The sequence below is a fragment of the Antrostomus carolinensis genome, unplaced genomic scaffold, assembly GCF_000700745.2.
Source record: "Antrostomus carolinensis isolate BGI_N321 unplaced genomic scaffold, ASM70074v2 scaffold9363, whole genome shotgun sequence".
Lineage (NCBI taxonomy): Eukaryota > Metazoa > Chordata > Aves > Caprimulgiformes > Caprimulgidae > Antrostomus > Antrostomus carolinensis.
Window position 1 is genome coordinate 11,578 of NW_010307246.1, and position 21,091 is coordinate 32,668.

Consider the following 21,091-nt stretch of genomic DNA (forward strand, 5'->3'; position numbering starts at 1 on the left):
AGCCTGTTCACTCTTGCAATTCGTTTTAGTTGTGATGTCTTTATAGTCTATTGGCTGAAAGTCTTTGGGGCCAAAAAGCTTGTTGAAGAAGATGCCTTTGGTGTGCACAATAGTCCTTTCTACATTTCTTTCTGAACCACATGAAATCCCTCAGCTTTACAAACTGCTGAGCTGAAAAACTGCAGAGCTTTCATCAAGCCTTGTTATTAATGAATTGCCTCCTAGCTAGTGAGCTGTGCCTCTGATCTGTGCCTTGTTTTGAAAGAATACACTCTGCAAGCAGAGAACAGATGCGTGTTTTATTGGAGATGAAGGATGTTCTCAGATGTAGGCATCCCTGTCATCATTCCTACCGGGAAGTGTTACAGATGATATTTTCTATAAGACAATATCTATACACTCAGCTCCGTGCCAGACTCATGCAGGACTCTGTATGCAAAATAGCCTTCCTGGCCCAAAGATATTGCTGGCAAACAAAACTGAGTCTGATTCCAAGCCAGTTAAGATGACGCTCATCTTTTCCTAAGCTATCCTGTCTCTTAAAAGTTTCCCTGTGCCTAATTAGGATTAAAACTGCTTTGTTTTCTTCATCTACTCATGCCTGGTTAAAAAATCCTGGAATACTTTCACTCAACTGAGCCAATGTGTGGAATCACAGAATCACACAGATCAGAAGTATTCCAAAAAAAGATTTCCCACACCACCTCTTAAAATAACGTTTTTCAACATTAAGAAAATAAATCCCCCCCCTTCACTACATAAAAACTATGATGTTATTTTATGTTCTATCTATATCTGCTACTAAAACTGTTGTAAAACTACACAGTCTTTCCTCTCTTATCAGAAGCTGAAGGATTTTTTTCTTGTACTTATACAACAACATCCTGTCCTCTGATAGGATTTCTTCGGTGAGCTGACAGAGGTGGGCTGCCTGCACTGTGTCTCCATAGGTTTCTATCTTCTGCACTCTGTGTACCCGAGTGTTTCTCCTGTTCTCTTAAATGTCACTGCTGTTGCATCTTCATTGTGGAACTGCTGCAAGCTGGAGCATGAAGCATTGCGCATGTATCTTTAAGTCACCTTTAATTACCCATTCTTTTCCTTAATATCTTCTTTTATAGAATTTGTCTTGGATAACTGTTTTGCATAAGGATAATTAATTTAATGAAGTGCAAGGGGACAAGAAGATTCAAAGATACTGCTCAAAGGAGACAAAGTTTGTATTGTCTTTCAGATAGATAGCCTCTTAGATAACATCATGGGTAGACCGAGAGAGTCTTGTCTCTCTTCTCCTGAGGGATGAATTCAAAACAATTTAGCTACAACTTTGAAAAAGACTTGACAGAAATACCTGTTATAAAGATTGTAGGTTTAGTCTCAAAACTAAAATTTAACCACAAAAATTCAGAGTGACTTATGACACTGCCTGACATCATCTCTGGGAAAATCATCTACCAATATGCAAAAATTAATCCTTTTACTCTAAAATATAGAGTCCTGATTTCTTATGATATTACATTCTTACCTATAAGCATCTTATTTTTGTTATTATTATCACATCATATTTTCTGAAAACATGTCTTTTTGAAAGTGGTTCTCCAGGATCTAGAATATGTTGATAAATATCAATTAAAATGCCTTAGTGATTTTTATAGGTAATCAGTGGGTATATTAATTACTGCCACCCAGTGGGCTTATTTTTTGGTTAAATGATTTCATCCTCTCCATCTGAAGGAGTGTGATTTATTTTCCTTTATCAGCAGCCACTAAAAATGAATGTTTCAAGCTACAAGCTGTGATTAACTTAAAACATGTTGTCCTACAAAAACCTTTTCTTTATATTTGTAGCATGAGAGTAGTCCCATGGAAGGCAACATGCACATGTGGTTCAAGGTAACTATATGTGAGATTAACTGCTTTGCCTTCTAGATTTACCTGCAAAGTCCAAGGCAAATACTTTACTCTTTTTAAATTATAAATATTCTATCAAAACTAAGAAGTGACTAAACATATTACACAAGGGGAACTCGTTCCTGAAAAGTGCTGATATTTCTGACCCTCACATAACTTGCACTGGGGTACTCGTGCACTTGAAGTTACACGCTTGACAGAAGACAAGCCATGCGACCAGTTTGCGGTTTGTCTTGCTTACCTGCAACTCCACTGGTGCCAGGAGAAGACACAGGCTCTCAGCACACCTCAGGAGCTGGCCTGTATAACACTGAAGTGAATAAATTTGCTCTTAAAACTGTGCTGCTATGTTAACAGCTTCTACAATCTATATAAGTGTTATGAATAATGAAATAAGACACTGGCAATGACAACAAATTACTGAAGAGCTGTTAAGAGCTGCATTATGATTTGATTTTAATGCTGCTCCTGGAGGAGAAAGCTTGCATGCCTGTGCATGAGGAGGAGGGTGAGAAGGGAAGTTGCTTAATATTCTTCTCGTTGACCTACATTTTGAATTTAGCTGCCTGTTTAATGCATGTTATTTCCAGGAGGACTGACCATTTGGGGGAATATTATGCTGCCCTTAATTTTTGTGCGCTCAGAGGTCTTGTTGGGCCAGACATGGTACAACTAGATGCCAACAGTGAAGAATAGAGAAAATAATCCTGTGATACATTCCTGGGTTACTCAGATCTAGTCTGTAATCCTGCAAACCAAGGCTGTCCACCACTGCAGCTGGCACAGGTGAGGTGGTAAAGCACAGGAGATGGCAGGAGTAAGAACAGGCAGAGTCTTGGCTCAAACCCAGAAGAGACTATAGTTGGGCCTAAATTATCTTCCAGCCTTGCCCTAAGATAGGAAGAAAGTTGGGAAAGAAATGCACTCCCAAATCCAGCAGCTGGGGAGGTGCACGTTATGAATCTACCCTACAGTCAGGGCTTCTGTGCCAAAAACCACTGTCCCTTTTACTGACCTTAGTGGGAGTACTGCAAAATAAAGTAACACTCTGCAGGAATAAAGGTGAAAGAATTTGGCCTCAGTGCTTTATAGAAGCAAAATAAATTTACTGCAAGAAATACAAAGTATCTGGAGGTTGAAGTGGAGGAAGATATTACATCCTTATATGATATTGCTCATGCTCAAGCACAGCATGGGCACAAATGAAGGGAAAAAGATTTATTCCAGCAACGACAGTGGAACCACTTGCGATGGTTTAACAACAGTAGGACTGTGCAGTCCTGCACTCACTTCCCCCCCTGCAACTGGTGACATGGGATGGGAATCACAACAAGGGGGGGGGCACAGATTAAGATAGGGACTAGGAAGGCTCACTCACCGGTTACGGTCACAGGCAAAACAGAATCAACTTGGGGAAGAAAAATAAATTTAAATCATTGCCATTCATCTGAGAAGCAAAATGAGGTATAAATACCACATCTTACAACACCTTTCTCCCACCCCTCCCATCTTCCTGGGCTCAAATCACTTTGCTCCCAATTTCTCTACCTTTTCCCTGCAAGCAGCTGCAAGCAGCAAGGGGGCAGGGAATGGGGGTTCAGTCAGTTCACCTCTATCACTCTTCCCAACATGAAAGTCCAGGAACAAGATGTTCCAACATGAGCTTCCCATGGAGTCACGGATCTCTTTGGGCTCAGCTCCTGGCTCCAGCATGGGGACATCCATGGGCTGCAGACTTACCCCCCGGCTCTGGGCATCCACCCCAGCTCTGGCAGAGAGCATCTCTCAGGGTGTCAATTCAGTCACACTTGCCCTCAGGCTCAGTTTTTCTGCTCCAGCGTGGAGTCCTCCACGGCCTACATGTGGGTATCGGCTCTGCCATTGAACCTCCATGGGCTGCAGGGACCTCCTTTGTCTTCTCATACTCCATGCAGTTGAACTGGGTGTCTGAGGTTCTCTGTCCTCCCCCCACCCTCCTCATCCTTCCTCCTGGCAATGAAGCTCTCTCTTTGCTTAGGCCAATGGTTGTCTTTTGTTCAAGTCAATGGCCTCTCCTCCAGGTTCGCCCCCACCTTCCTCTTTTCACAACAGTCCTTCCACTCACAAATATGGATTCCCAGAGGAATTTATCCATTGCTAATTGGCCCAGCCTGGGCTGGGGGAGGGGTCTGCCTTGGAGCAAGATGAGCTGTCTCTCTCACAAGGTGGTCCCTTCCCCCACTACCAAAAATGCCTCTCCTCTCACACACACAAACCCAACATACCACTTCTGTAACCAAAGACACTGGTGAATTAATTCCCCTTTATTGCTCATCAATGGCAAAAAAAAACCCTTTTGTTTCCTGTCTATAAAGCTATTCACCTTTGATGTTACAGCCAATGACCAATAAATCTCACAGTAAATGAAATTTCCTCCTATATTTTAAATATTCCCTTCATGAGACTCAGCTGGAAGGAAAAAAAAAAAACTTCCCAGAGCTTACCAGTTGGAAGTGTTACAATATTGACTTCACAGAAGTCACAGACTGGTCACAGATCCAGTTTGTGGTTTTATCATTTATTCCCCAAACAAGATATAGGAACAAAGCAACACAGGCTGGGAATCCCAGACCTGAAAAGAAATATCAGAAACTGGTAAAATTGAAGCAAAATAGAAGGGACTCAAAGCTTCCTACAACACAGGGAGAAGTTAAAAAGACGTAGTAAGAAATTGTTGAGGACTTCATAGTCACTTTTCCATCGTCCTGAAAATGAAGCCTCTATTCAACTGCATTCCAGACTGTTGGCCTCAAAACTGATCTTTATTGATGCAAGCATTTAAATTTCATTATATCATGACAGTAAAATTTCACCAAAGAATGCTGAGTCTCAGTTAGAAACAGACCTCTTTCTTTCAAGAGAAAATGTGACAGGTAGCAGTTGGGCATACTGCGGGAAATAATGGAATAATTCATTTGTATGCAGGGCAAAAAAGGTAAGGACATTGGTAATTTAACATAACTCTCCACATTCACAAATTTTTATCATGCAGTAAAGTGAAACAGAGTTCTATTATCTGAGTTCTTTCCTTCTTCCACGTTCAAACAAGGCAAAAACATTTCAAAAATGAGACAGATAGACTTCTAGACTTAACTGTTGGCACTTGAATTGGCTTCTATAAGTTTCAGGTGTCTGTGCTTGCCAAATGGATGAAAAAAATCATCTGCTATTTTGATAATAACATTTTCTATTTCTTTTTTTTTTTTTTTTTTTTTTTTTTTTTTTAGCTCCATTCAACCCACCCAATGCTGCGGACAGTATGGTCAAATTTGATGCTTATGGAGATGGGATAGGAAGATACAACGTGTTTAATTTCCAGTACACTGGAGGCAGATACTCCTATGTGAAGGTTGGTCACTGGGCAGAAACCTTGTCACTTGAGGTAGACTCTATCCACTGGTCCAGGAGCTCTGTTCCTGTCTCCCAATGCAGTGACCCCTGTGCACCTAATGAGATGAAGAACATGCAACCAGGAGATGTCTGCTGTTGGATTTGTATTCCCTGTGAAATCTATGAGTACCTGGCTGACGAATTTACCTGTGCAGACTGTGGGCCTGGAAAATGGCCCACAACTGACCTGACTGGCTGTTACGACCTACCAGAAGACTACATTAAGTGGGAAGATGCTTGGGCAATAGGTCCTGTTACCATTGCATGCCTTGGCTTCATTTGTACTTTTATGGTCATTGCAGTGTTCATCAAGCACAACAATACCCCCCTGGTCAAAGCCTCTGGCCGTGAACTGTGCTACATATTGCTCTTTGGGGTCTTCTTGTCTTACAGCATGACTTTCTTCTTCATAGCCAAGCCTTCTCCAGCTATCTGCACCCTGCGTCGTTTGGGGCTAGGAAGTTCCTTTGCTGTCTGCTACTCCGCCCTCCTGACAAAAACAAACTGCATAGCCAGAATATTTGATGGTGTAAAGAACGGTGCTCAAAGGCCTAAATTCATCAGCCCCAGCTCTCAGGTCTTCATCTGCCTGAGTCTCATTTTGGTACAGATTGTGGTGGTGTCCGTGTGGCTTATCTTGGAGGCCCCTGGCACCAGGCGGTACACTCTTCCTGAGAAGAGAGAGACTGTCATATTGAAATGCAATGTCAAAGATTCCAGTATGTTAATCTCCTTAACATATGATGTAATCCTCGTAGTCTTATGCACTGTATATGCCTTCAAAACAAGGAAATGTCCAGAAAACTTCAACGAAGCCAAGTTTATCGGTTTCACGATGTACACAACGTGCATCATTTGGCTGGCCTTTCTCCCCATATTTTATGTGACATCCAGTGACTACAGAGTAAGTCTTTGGATATCTGTTTCCATAAATCATGTGCATCACTTTAAAGGACCCTGTCGTCATTCACTAAAAGCTTCTTTTACTTCTTTTGTCCTCTCAATACCTTGCAAACAAGCTCTGTTTCAATCTTAATGTCCACCTAAGCATATTACCGAATTTTAGTTTATTTCCAAGAAAGATGGTGTCATTTCAAACTGAGCCTGTACAGTTAGAGAAGGAATGGATTAGTACTATCAGATTGCGATAGAGCTAGGATGAGTCATAATGAGTTATTCAGTGGAGGTGGGCCTTAAATTAAAAACTGAACTAACCAGTCTCCTTCTGCAAAAGAATCTGCCATTCAAACATGGTATTTTCTTCCAAATAAAAAAGATAAGGAAACAATTTCAAAATTTCCTGTGAAACAAATGTTATGCTTGAACTTAGATCTTTTCATTCTTTCTCCACTTTGTAGGGGATAAAACACATGCCTCACTGAGCAGAAAATATTAGTCAGCCTTCACCAACAAACTTAAAAAACATTAAATTGTTCAAATTGTCACATAGTGTTGCCAAGCTTCAAGTTCAATAAAATCATATTTTTTGACAGAAAAAGATTCAGATCTGCTCCACTGGAAATCTCACAGTTATTAGGATGTGAGAAGTGACTGCTGGAGCTAGCCCTTACAGCAGTTTGTAGTGAATTAATTCAACTTTCTGCCCAGAAGGTAGAAGATTAGCTTAGGGTAGTATTATTACCAGTAGTATGTACATGAAATAGCACGTGAAACTGTGGAAGTAATAATGTCACTTAACATACTTTTGGTGTGACCACCCTGGAACAGTATATTTAGTACTATTTTTCTCAGCTTAGGAAAGGTACTGAAAACCTCAAGAAAACAAAGATAGATAACAAACGACACGGTAAGACATGCAGAGTGACAGTAAAAGAGCTAAATATATTTAGTCTAGACACGAGCAAACCCAGGGAGACGTGATCACAGACTATAAATAATTTCAAGGCGAGAAAGGGATTATTTAGTCTCAGGAGCAGTTTGAATGGCGAGTAATGGATTGAAGCTAATGAAGGAAAAGTTTAAGGAAGGCACTGGGGAACAGCTCTGGACACCCAAAGTAATCAGGAAGATAGACACAGAAGGAGAGTAATAACAGTGCAGACAGTCACATGAGTGGGCAGAATAGACACTAATGGTCAAGAGGAGCATGACTTGATTGTTCAAGCAGCATTTTTCAGCCTTATAGCCTGAGTAAGATTTTCAAAACCACCCGTAGGCATTTGATTTAAATACAAGGTTCCAAATAATACAACTTGAGTCCTACCAAATTGACAGAAAATGCTTTTAACACTTTTTTTTATACTTTCCTGATATATCAGGAGCTTTTTGAAAATCCCACCCTAGATGTCTACACTTCTGGGATTCCTTTGAAAAACCCATCTTTAATTTCCATGGAGTGTTACGTGTTGACTCTGAATCAACCTGTGCCATCCTAATGTAGACCAATACTGGTGGCATCACCAATAAACAACCTTAGAAACATGATAACAGCAATGGAAAAAAAATAATGTTGCCTGGCTTGAGATTTATCATTAAGTACAAACATAGAATCATAGAATGGTTTGGGTTGGAAGGGAGTTTAAAGGCCATCTAGTCCAACCCCCCTCCATCAAGCAGGGACATCTTCAACTAGATCAGGTTGCTCAGAGCCCCATCCAACCTGACCTTGAATGTTCCCAGGGATGGGGCATCTACCACCTCTCTGAGCAACTTGTGCCAGTGTTTCACCACTGTCATCAGGAAAAAATTCTTAAATCTTCACTCATTACCTTTTGTCCTATTACTAAAAACCCTGCTAAAAGGTTTGTGCCCATCTTTCTTATAGACCCCGTTTATGTATTGAAAGGCTGCAAGAAGGTCTCCCTGGAGCCTTCTCTTCTCCAGGCTGAACAACCCCAGCTCTCTCAACCTTTCTTCATAGGAGAGCTGTTCCATATTTTTGATCATTTTTGTGGACCTTCTCTGGACCTGCCCCAACAGGTCCATGTCTTTCCTGTGCTAAAGGACTCCAGAGCTGGATGCAACACTGCAGGTGGCGTCTCACCAGAGTGGAGTAGAGCAGTGGAATATAGATACACTGGGATGGCATATTACTGTGTAACTTACAGATTCACCCTCTAAATAACCCCGCTATTTGATTCACCCTCTAAATAATCCCACTATTTGGTTAAGACCTTCTCTGCTGTGAGAAGGCTTTATGATATAGCTATGTCTCCAGTACATACACACCTTTTTTCTGTTAGATTAAGTTGCTTTTATTGGCATGACCGCTCTCTTCTCCCTGAATCAAATAAACTTTAACAGCAAAAAGGAATTCTGGGGGAGGAGTTAACAGCAGAGCTCTTGGTGATTCATTATGTCATCTGTGGCATTTTTCCACACACAACATGTCTTCACATAATCACCAAAGTTGAAAGGGACCTCTGGGGATTGTCATGTCCAACCTCCCTGCTCAAAGTAGGGTCATCTACAGCAGGTCACTCAGGGCTGTGTTCAGTCAGGTTTTGAATGTCTCCAAGGATAGAGACTCCACAACCTCTACTTATGCCTGACCATCTTTATAGGTTTTTTTTATGTCCTGTATTTTGGTTTTTGCCCATGGCCTTTTGTCTTGTCACTGGGCACCACTAGGAAAAGTCTGGCTCCTTTTTTTCTCCCCCATGGGAGAGATAAGATCCCTCTGATCCTTGTCTTCTCCAGGCTGAACAATCCCAGCTCTCTCAGCCTCTCCTCACAATGACAGTTGTTCCAGTCCCTTAATCATCTCCATGGCCCTTTGCTGCACTTCTTCCAGTATGTCCATATCTTTCATACTGGTGAGCCCAGAGCTGGGCACAGCACCCCACATGTGTCTCACCAGCGCTGAGCAGAGGGGAAGGATCACTGCCCTTCCTGCTGGCAACACTCTGTGTAATGTAGTTCAGAAGGCTTTCTTTGCTGCAAGGGCACACTTCTGGCTCTTGATCTACTTGTTCTCCCACCAGGACCTTCAGGATCTTCTCTGCAAAGCTGCTTTCTAGCTGGACGGTTCCCAGCATGTACTGGTGGCTGGGGTTTTTCCTCCTAAGGTGCAGGACTCTGCTTTTCCCTTTGTTGAACTTCCTGTCATCCCATTTCTGCGGTTTGTTGAGTACCTCTAGATGGCAGCACAGGTATCTAGTGTACCAATGACTCCTCCCAATTCTGTATCTTTTACAAATATATGGAGTGTTCACTCTGTGCCAACATTCAGGTTGTTAATGAAGGTGTTAAGCCCCATTGGTCCTAATATCAACCCCTGAAACAACTAGTGACTGGCCTGTCTTGACTTTGTGTCACTGACCTCAATCCTTTGAACCCAGTAGTTCATACAGTTTTCAGTCCACATCACTGTCCACTTATCTAACCTGTACTTCATCAGCTTGTCAATAAGGATGTCATAGGAGACAGTGTAAAAAGCCTTACTAAAGGCAAAATAAATATATGAACTATTCTCCCATCATCTACTAAGCCAATCTCATAGAATCATAGAGTACCAGGTTGGAAGGGACCTTAAGGATCATCTGGTCCAACCTTTCCTGGCAAGAGTATGGTCTGGACAAGCTGGCCCAGCACATTGTCCAGCTGAATCTTAAAAGTGTCCAATGGTGTGGAATCCACCGCTTTCCTGGGGAGATTATTCCAATGGCTGATTGTTCTCATTGTGAAAAATTTTCCTCTTGTGTCCAATCGTAATCTCCCCAGGAGTAACTTGTACCCATTACCCCTTGTTTTTTTAATATGACTCCTTGTAAAAAGGGAGTCCCCATTTTCTTTGTAACCACATTTTAAATACTGAAACATGATGATAAGGTCTCCCCTAAACCTTAGAATCATAGAATCATAGAATGGTTTGGGTTGGAAGGGACCTTAAAGATCATCTAGTTCCAACCCCCCTGCCATCAGCAGGGACACCTTCCACTAGACCAGGTTGCTCAAAGCCTCATCCAACCTGGCCTCGAACACTTCCAGGGAGAGGGCATCCACAACTTCCTTGGGCAACCTTCTTTTCTCAGGGCTGAACAAACCAAATTCTCTCAGCCTTTCCTCATATGGCAGGCTTCCCAGTCCTTTGATCATCTATGTGGCCCCTCTGGACCCCCTCCAGCCTGTCCACATCTTTTTTGTATAGTGGGGACCAAAACTGAACGCAGTGTTCCAGGTGTGGCCTGACAAGTGCTGAGTAGAGTCATTTCATTGTAGAAGTCTATCAGGCTGGTGAAGTATAATTTCCCCTGTGGAAATCCATACTGTCTATTGGCAGTCATTGCTCATCCATGTAAGCTTCCTACCACGTTTACTGGATTTCCTGCCCACTGGGATGGACCCTTCTTAAGCTTGAAGAGGTAATTCTTGTAAAACAGGCCAGCCCTCCTGGACCCTTCTTCTCTCCAGGGCCATATCTTGTGGTATTATTCCCAGAGAACACCTGAACAGGTCAGCCTTCCCTGCAAGGTGGGGATCCTAGTTTTTGCCTTGTTTCCTCCTCTTGGGTTCCTGAATTCCACCATTTGCTGGTTGTGGCAGCTAAAGCTTTCCCTGCCTGTCATATCTTTGACAAGTTATTGCTTGTTCAAAAGTATGAGATCATGCAGAGCATCTTCCTTCATCAGTTCCTCAATCACCTGTTTTAGGAATTTGACCTCAATGTGCTCCCAAAACCTTCTGCATTGCCTCTTCCCTGCTGTGTTGTCCCTCCAATGTCTATCAGGGTGGTTGAACTGCCCCAAGAAGACCAGGGCCTGCAAACATGAGACTTCTTCCAGTTGTCCTCATCTACTTCCTGATTATGTGGTCTATAGCAGACACTCACCATAATGTCCACTTTGGTCTGCCCACTAATCCTGATGTAGGAGCTGTTGGAGATTGCTAGAAGCCACAGCCTCTTGCAGCAATCCTCTCCCAGCAGTAGTAAGGCTCCTTAACCTTTCTTGAGGTGTTCCGAAGAGGCCTCCAATGATTCTAGAAGTTGTTCCCAGAAGGTCTAGAAGAGGTCAAAGCAGAGGCCAGAAACAGCTCTGCAAACTGCTGTGTTTGGTGGCTGACTCTGTTAGCTGCACTGTCAAAAATTTAAAGGAGAGCTGTTAGGAAAGATAAAATTTCTCTGATGTCATTGATTTTCATGCAGAGACTCACACTGGTTTCAGAATCAAAGGCACAATGAAACCTGATATGATTAAATAAACACATATAACATAAATCCACAGCAGCTCCAATTTCTAGCACATGTAAGGGAATTTTCAACCTGATCATCTTAGACAAAAGCTTAAGAAATGCAGCAGTAACACAGGAAGAGAAAAGTCTAGGTGTTAAACTGGTTGTAAGAAAATCAGGTGTCAAAAGTTCCTGCTGTTTCTTCCTGCATTTTCCTTAGGAGTAATTCTGGCTCAATGAGCTCATCCTCCTGACCTCACCCCCCCTGACAGTCGTTCCTGCCTGGACTCAATGATCTTAAAGTTGTTTTTTCCAACCACAACGATTCTATGATTCTATGATTGCTACTATTCTGCCAGCACACCAGTGTCCATGAGGCTGGGTTACAAATCAAACCACTGATCTGACTTGGGTTAAAAGGAACCCTGTGAGATGGGTCTATTTTTAACCCAAATCATTTCATTGATTGAGTGTATAATTGTGTCAGCGCAGCTGAGCTGCTCCGGGAGGCACAAACCCTGGCAGAGCAGGCTGGTAGGTAGGACTTTGTTAGTCAAGAAAACTTACCTTGAAACTACTACCTTCATTTATTCTTGTTTTATAAGAAAACTCCCAGTCCTGTTTTACTGTTTCAAGACCCACCTATAACCACCTGCAGAGCTGCGTGGACAAAATGCAGAGAAGTGGAGGAGAAAGTGCAGCTGGAAACACTAAGGTGTCCCTTTCTCATGTCGCCCCTGTAGGGTCTTCCATTTTCACTCACCCTCTGAAAGCTGAGCACCTTTTCATGGTGCTTTCCACGTTTACCTCCAGTAAAGAATTATTATTATATAATCACATTAATTATACTCTCTGCTGACAAAGCACTTGGTGCTATGTATAAAGCAACAAATTCCATTCCCTACTCTATTTGTCATTTTGCACCAATTATTTCTGACAAGGAGATATGAGAAGCATTCCCATGGAAGAAGGCTCATCTCCAAGGACTGCAGGAGTGTAACTAAGGAAAAACGAGTTATGGATGTATAATCATTCAAGTTAAGAAGTAGAGTTTAAAGCAGTTTAATTCAACATCTTAATTAAGGAACCTGCTTGGAAGAAAAGAATATAAACTGAAAATGAGGCAGCAAACTGGCACATACTTATACCATTAAACAAAAAGGAAGAAACATAGACAGTGCCAGCAAAGTTACACTAACAAATACCCCAAGGCAACTGCTCCAAAATCCTGCAGCCTTACAAACAATTCATTTCTGAGCCCAAAAGTCTATGTCTCAGAGTCAGGGTATATTTCAGGCCCAGCTGACAAATGTCACCAGCTCTTATGCTTACTCGAAATCACACCTATATTCCTGCAAGGGATTGGTCAAGTTGTCTCAAGTTTTCAAATGGAAGCTTTGCATGAGGCATCTAATGTAAACCCATATAAAATATGATACGTGCAAGCTGGTTTCCACTGCAGCCAGCTTTGCTCAGATATTGCGTGAAAGGCATTATAGAGGAATTCCTGACCAATTTAGAAATCCAGGGCATGAGAGATGAGAGAAAGAGAGCAGAATTATCCTTTCTGTACTAAAATGAGGGAGAACACCCTTGGCACATGTCCCCCTGATATGCAGAGACCTGGGGCACCATCAGCACCCTGCACCTCACTCATATGATTTTAGGATTGTGGAAGATAAGGATGCAACAGATGTTCAAGCCAGCTTGTACCAGTGCAAACTCCGAGGACTGTGCTTCCTGCTGTTATATGATAATACTTCTAATTTCTACATTTCAGAGCTTTCCATACTGAAATACAGCTCTTTGCACCCACTCTCTCCTAGGTACAAACCACCACCATGTGCATCTCTGTGAGTCTGAGCGGCTTCGTTGTGCTGGGCTGCCTGTTTGCACCCAAGGTGCACATCATCCTCTTCCAGCCCCAGAAGAATGTGGTCACTCACAGACTCCATCTCAACAGGTTCAGTGTCAGTGGGACCGGGACCACTTACTCCCAGTGTAAGTAACAAAACTGCCACTTTTTTATAAGGATGTGGGGTTGCGGTGAGTTTGGGTAAAGACTAAATAGGTTTTTTACCAGCAGCACAAAGACTATTATAGGCTGGGCTGTGCATCCTGTAGAAGCATCACTTTATTTGTGTCTGGAAAGGAAAACTCATCCCCATCCCATGGGAATCAGCTTGGTGCCTGCTCTGAATCCCACTGAAGTCAGCAGAAAGCTTTCAGCGGGCTCTGACTCCAGCCTGCTGTGCAAAGCAAGTAGAGCCTGTCGCTCGCTGTCACTCTTGCAGCAGCGACAAGAACAGATTGCCCTGGAGTGTTCCTGTCAAAATGACACGCAGACGGGACCTGAGCCACAATGCAGCATGCTCTCAATGGCTCTTATCGCCTGCATGATAAGGAAAGGTTCCAAGTCTGCAGCAAACGTATACAAGGGATGCCATAAACTATGACTATATGCTGAGTGTGAGCAATATCCTTTGTAAGTGCCAGGAGAGGCAACCAGTGCTCCACTGCAAGAACAGCTCATCTGCTCGGCCTCCCTCCTTTCCTTCATCTTCAGTCTCCTCATTCCAAGCAGATTCACATCTGTGATTTTGATCTGAGGCTGTCACTCTTCTTCTGGCTGAGTTGCTTAGAGATTATTTTTTAATTGAAAAAAGAAAAAACACCTGTATGGTTCCTTTTTTCCTTGTCAAGCTTAATTAGTCAAGGATAGGAGCACACAGCACCTTGTTCACAGAGCTCTGTGAACATCATGTCCAACCTGGAAAGCTAATTGAAAAAACACATTACAACTAGAAAGAGACAAGGAATAAGAAACAGAGGAAAGGGGGGACACAGAGCAAGGCTTGCCAGCAAGTTCACAGTAACCTAGCCTCAGGTTTTTGAGCATGACCTAAATTTCAAAACAGGCTAGAAAATGTTGGCACTTCAGATTTCAGAGAGAACATGCAAGTAACTTGGGACTCTGCTGTCTATCACATTGTCAGAGATTAGGAGGGAAAGGGGTTTCAGCCATCTCTGGCTCACCCATCCCAAACCATACTGTGTCATGAATGCCCAGGGTCCCTTAACAAGACAGCAGCCAAGTGGCTTTACCTGTTCCCCATCTCATCAGAATCAGGACTGCATCCACCCTGACAGCAGAACCCAAAATCTCCCTGCTGTTTTGAAAAACTTAAACAAAGATAAATGTTATAGCCTTAAGTGCCCAAAGTGCTGAGCACTAAGAAAAGGGCTGGATTTGCAAAACCAATGGATTCTCAAAAACCTTTAGAAGATTGGCCCCTTGATGAAATGGTAAGTTTCATGAGATTAATTCATCTCTTATGAATTTTGTGTAAGTGATCTTTACAAATTTTTTTATTCTCTCATACTATGGAATAAGCTTAGTCAGAAACCATTTTGATTCGTGGATACTTTTGTACAGGATTGCATTTTGGAATTCGATATTTTTAATATAACGGCTGGTTAGTACATGTGCGTGCACAAACCTGCATGAAACTGGAAGACATCCTCAGTGTACAACTTTACATTAAAAGCCTACTTTTTCAGGTTTTTTAATATCTTTAAGACATTAAGGAAAGCATAAAAATCTAGATGTATAAGCTCTTGCTACTTCATTGTTTAGAAAGGTGGGCACAGTCATTTACTTTTCCTGCTTACATCGCTGAATAAGGGCTGGTTATCCCTGATGGTCTTTTCAGACCATGGCAAGATGTGGACCTGGAAGAAGGACTAAAAGGTCCATCACATACAATGGAAAAAGCCCTACAGTTTCCATCTAGGACAAATATTTGGGAAAATAACACTGAGAATTCACTCTCTGTCACAGCACCAATATTTTTAAGAAGGAAAATTTTCCCTTACTCCTTTCCTTTTATTTGTATTTTTTTTTCTTTGCTATTTAGTAATTTATAAACCTCCAAAAATGTTGTCATCCAAATTAATTCAAATCCATGTCTAAAATATTCCTCCCAGACCTATCAGTTTGTTTTTATTCTGGTCTTAATGGTGTTTTCATCAGTTTGAAACTGTTTCATACAAGACTGATCAAAATAGCTCCAGGGCATTCTAGTAACAGCAACATCCAAAAAATGGTTCTTGTTCATTGTCAGAGCTTTAGAGGACAGGAATATTCAACTTGATTGAATGGGCAGTGTTTCCTACCTCCATGGATTCCCAGCTCCATTGCACCTCAGGACTGACACCACTTTACTCTGTCGGTCATTAATGCCATGAGCACAGTGGGTCATGAACAGCAAGTGACTCACAGGGTTTTTAACACAGTTCCTTGAACCATGAGAACTGGCCAAACACTCTGATAAAAGGTAAATGACACTCATGATGCTCTTGGGTAGTGTTAAGAGTTAGCTCTAAATGTGCATTGTAATTACATCCCTAAACTGAGCAGTGGAGGGAGGGCATGAGGCAATGGTCAACCACATAAGCAGCAGTGTGGTAGTGGTCATGAGAGCTAAACTGAGCACCTCATGGACTCATCTGAATACAATTCCTCATCTTTGCCACATGCTCTGCAGAAAACTAGTAGAGATCAATACCTGACTGCTAAGTGAGAAAACTTGTTTTAGAGGCACCAAGCTTTAATCATCTTGACAGCTGAAATCTGGACTACAAAAGATTATAGATTTAAGCTGAAGAGAGACAAGATATATGTGTACCCAGGTATACAACATGTTTTGAAACCTGTGCATCTGTACAAATTTATTTGCAACTGAAAACTCACCTTTGGCAGAGTGCAGCATAAGTTCTTCCCCTGTAGTGTTTCCCTCATTGGGATGTTCCCCAGTTCTCCTGTGGCCTGTTTTATGGGCTTGGCAGAAGTATCCCCATAAGGCAGGAAATTAGCACTCACAAAACTTCCCAGAGAGCTCAGGACTGATTTAAGCACCTACATGATTCAGGCTGAGCTTTTACACCCAGAAGGTATCATTCATTCATCCAAGTTATGTCCACATAGAGAGCAGTACACAGACTTGTGCTCCTCCAGATGTCCTCCACAGGGGTCAGAAAAAGAATTGAAGCTACTGTTTATAGCCAGGTTGGTAAATTTTCTCTCTCAGAATTTATTTTCCCAGCCCTTGCTCTAAACTAGTGCTCATATATGGCTTTTATACATTATTAACTCACTGTTGTCAGCTGTGACCACGAGTAGAAGTGGCACACAGACAGCAAATTTGAATCTGCCTGTTCCTGACTATGTAGGCATGCTACAAGATGCCCACGGCAGTGCTGGGCCCTTGCATTTTACATCTGGTTCTTTGCCTTGGATTATCTAAGCAAAATGAGGGGCTGCCAGGAAAGAGGAGGTCAAAAGCATGAATTGCAGCCAAATCAAGACTTCTGGTCATGTCAGACATTTTTCCTTGGCCTGAACATAAGGTAAAATGGAAGTGCAGTGTCTCCAGTAGATCCAGCAACATTTCAGGAAACCTCTTGGCTGCTGCTATAATACACGACATGAAACTCAGAACCCTGCAGGGACAGCGATTAACATTGTCAAGGTCTGTAAGGAAAAGCAAGATTTTTGTTCAGTCTCAGAGAGAGCTGGATACTCAGCGTGAACATTTTACTCCACCCAGAACAATGAGCAACTGCCTCTCACCATGACAAGAGAGGAGTGTACTGTGGAGGAAGCCTGGGAGCTCAAAAGGCAAGGCCACTTGTTTCTCGCCTACCACCGTATTTCTCTGTCCAACTTTGGCATCCACCTGACCCAGCTACTGCACTATTTGAGCTATTAATGCTCTTCAACATGTTGGACTTCAAAAGACCCCTGAAGCTAAAAAGTTCTGTGTGGGTGACTGATATTCACAGAAACAAAATGCTTTTGCCTGTAGTCATACTGCAGTAGAAAAGAAATTTGAATCAGGTCTTCTAAGCAGTATGGATTTTTCTATTTGCCAACAAGTAGAAATAAAAATAACAACAATAATAAAAATTTCAGGTCAAAGTGTTGCCATATTATACCCAGTTAAAAACTGAATACAAAACCTGATATTTCATTTTCACAAAATTATACAGATGATACCCTGTGCCCTTTTACCTACAAATGACTATGACTCACAACACATCTAGATCAAACTCCATCTACCTAATTCAGAGCAGGGGCTCATTCTTGGCTCTCCTGCTTATCAGGAGTATCTCCTGCCCTCTGAATAGTAGGTTAGTCCAATATGTGCCTCTAAATTTCTCTTGTTAAAGCAGTTCTGTTTTCCATTTATATTTATTCAGTCAAACAAAGAATCAGAAATAGTAGCTGATTTGAAGAAAGAATGATCTGTTCTGAAATTGATGCTGAGCATCTTTAGAGAACCAGTCTGCAACTGAGAGTGCAGCCAGCACCAGTTCTGGAAGGCTGAGCATGCCCTTGTCAGCTGCATAAATTGCTTTTTACATGGGATGATTGAGTTTACTAAGTCATTGCTTGCTGTGTGTTTTCTTTGATGAAGGCATCACATTTCTCTGGGTCACTGTTATCATTAACCTAATGTATCTTTCAAAAAAAGGCTTTATGGTGCAGTAAGCAGAGATGTCACAGAGTATCTGAAAACACATTCCTGATGCCCAGTGGATAATTTTAACAAAGATGGACAAACCAGCTTGCTTTTAAATTAAAATCCACAAGGCTTTAGCAGAGTGCTAACACATCCTACAGCTAAAATACAAATACATTCAGAAACAGATTGCAATACTCAGGCTCAATTGTCATCTTATATCACTGAAGCAATTAAAACCTATTGTATAAAATATTAGGCAATGTAGACAAGGGTATCAGAATCTGGCCCTCACCTCTGGATGCATATTGAGTCCTGATTCAGAACTCCTAGAAATGAAGGGTATTATGGCCAGAAAATACTCTGGGATTGGGTGAGAAATAATCTTGCTTTCAAATTCAGTTATTCAAAAATTTCTTCACTCCATACAACATGTACACGGATTTTTATTTTTTTTTATTAAAAAGTAGATCAACACACAGTCCTAATATGCAGAGGTGGATTCTCTCCTGGATTTAAAAATGCATATATTTTATTTCAAAAATGTCCATTCCAGTTATGTGAAAGCTCAAAGGATCAGACCTTAGCATTTCTTGCCAATAAAACATGAAAAATCCAAAGATTCTCTTTTTATTCTACAGGGATAACTTAGCACCATTCTAGCTATATTAATTCACACTACCATGCAAAGGGCTTTAAAGTGAGACCCAGTGTCCCAGAATCATAAAAAAAAAATCATATATTTTATTCAGACACTTCTTGGAGAAGCTTAGTCACCCTAAGCACTCTCAAAGATCAGCAAAGAGAAATCAGGTTCATCCAGAGGGTGCTTCAGCCTCCGATCTCAATTGCCTTATAGAGGTGCAAGCAGAACCTCCATCAGCTTCACTGCCAACAGTCACATACAGAGACTTTTCATTGGGCATCTTGGTTAAATTGGGTGAGATGGTCCAGATAAACACAAATTCTAATCCTGTATGTTGTAATTTTTTGCTGCCCTGAAGTCAGCTGATATTCCTCTCTCTTTCTCTTTCAGCATCTGCTAGTATGTATGTACCAACCGTCTGCAATGGAAGGGAAGTTCTGGACTCCACCACTTCATCTCTGTGATTGTGACTTGCAGTTCAGTTCTTGAGTTTTTAGACTGTTAGGCAAAATTTTGCACATGTTGTGCACCCCGGAAAACACCAGAAAACAAAAGAAATCAAAACAAAACTAGTACTTTTTTTAGAAACAGTGTAATAAATTATTTTTGAGGATTGTACAGTATATAGTGATGTTCTGGAACTTTTTAGACTGATTTTAGCCTTTCTGTTGTTAACGGTTGTAAGGGATATGTAAATAACCATGGTTCACAATGTGCATAGTCCTGCAGTAAGGGAGTGATTTGTTGCAAGCACAGTTGCAATGTTAGGTGAGTTCTTTCCTACAAAATTTTTTTGTAGCTCCTTGTTGTAATTAACTTAGACTGCATTTCTATGTTGTATATTACAGTTACCTTGCGTGTAACAGATTGGTTTTCTCAGCATAAAACAGCAGTATTAATGTAAAGGCGCCAATAATAAAAAGATAAAAGTTTTTCAGCATGGTTTCATTTTTGTTTCTTCCTCCCTCAAGGTCATTTACCAGGATAGGTAAAAAGGACAAGAAGTCTGTAGTACTAGTGTGTGTACACACATAGCAGTGTACGGGTCTGTGGTTGCCTTACAAAATCCGTATCACATATGTGCTTACAGTGTATGCTTTGTGAGGGTCAAGTATAAATTACCTCTCCTTAAAAAAAAATTACATTATTAAAGAATCTCAAGTGTCTTTTTTGTTATTAAAATGTAGGGTAATTTTAAAAAGTGAAAATGTCTAATTGCATCTCAATGAGATATTAGCAAAACATTTTTGATCATTGGTTCATTCATTTAGCATGACTTAATGCTGTCATGCACAGAATAGATTGGTAACATATAAAAAAAGCAATTTTTAGATGAGGTTGGCAAAGAGATGGAAGAAAATCTGTCAGAAAATTAGCTAAGACTGTTCTATACCTCCAGCCAAATCAAAGCTGTTCAGTTTGTCTGCATCAGCAGTGGTGTGAAAGGTAATTGGAGCACTGCAGAAACACAGAGGACAGAAAAAAGTCATGAAAGAGAAATCCAGGAGACATTTACACACGTCTCTGGGGTGACCTTTGCATTCAAACCAAACGATTCAAGACACATATACTGGGTACTTAGACAATTGCAAATACCTTTAAAGTCTGGCTTTTATAACTGCACTCTTAAAGCCATCCTCACTCTATTGAAACAATCTGAAATCCTCCCTTCTGCCACGTCCAATAAGTCATTAAGGAAACAAACATACCTTTGATTAATGTTTCTGGGCATATTTACCTAAGGGTTTGTTCCCATTGATCTCACTCCAGCTGAGGTCAATAGCAAAATTCTCACTGACTTCAAAGGCAACACCACTGAGGCTTGAAAGGCAGATATGTACTGTTAGATGTACAAGTTCCCTGGAGCCCAGTTCTCCTGCATTTGCAGAAGTTCTTACACATTTCTGGAAATGTGCAAGTCCTTAGGGCTGAACTGGCAAAGGAAGTAGGTGTTATTTTGAATGCAGAAATTAAAGACACATGTTCTTAAAATTCCTGCTCAGAGATAGATGACTATTTTCTTCGGACATCCAAATGTCCACCAGCAAAGCTATTTAAGTCTCTGCATCTAGTACAGCTGTCTAGTACAAAAATTCCTATGACTTTCTCTGAAATTGGCATTGCTCAGCCAGCAACACATGCAGAGACCTGCATTCAGCCTCTTCCTCTCCTCAAGCTCGGCAGTGCCTGAAGTTTTGGGCTTGGATCCTGCAGAGGTCAGGCTTTGATAGGTTGGGAGTCTTGCTTTCTAAATCAAGACATCTTAAAGCATCTCAAGTTGAGCAGCTATGTTCACTTGAGTTTTGTGTCCTCTTTTGTGGATTAAGAGGCTGTTCACAGTAAAGCAAAAGGTCAGAGTATCTGACCACAATGCTGATGTACCTGCATCTACATTATCTTTATGGAGCTCTTGAAAATGCCTAAGCCAATGAGAATTTCTCCTCAATTT

At 41.4% G+C, this 21,091-nt stretch overlaps 1 protein-coding gene across 1 annotated transcript; it reads left to right on the forward strand.

The window, feature by feature from the left end:
• Positions 1 to 5,177: 5,177 nt before the first annotated feature.
• LOC104522940 (metabotropic glutamate receptor 3) lies at positions 5,178 to 19,582 on the forward strand (the record flags this gene model as incomplete). Its single annotated transcript, XM_010165362.2, has 3 exons — positions 5,178 to 6,244; positions 13,299 to 13,473; positions 19,033 to 19,582. Coding segments are annotated over 3 exons (1,316 nt in total), but the record flags the coding sequence as incomplete, so codon positions are not given.
• Positions 19,583 to 21,091: the final 1,509 nt, after the last annotated feature.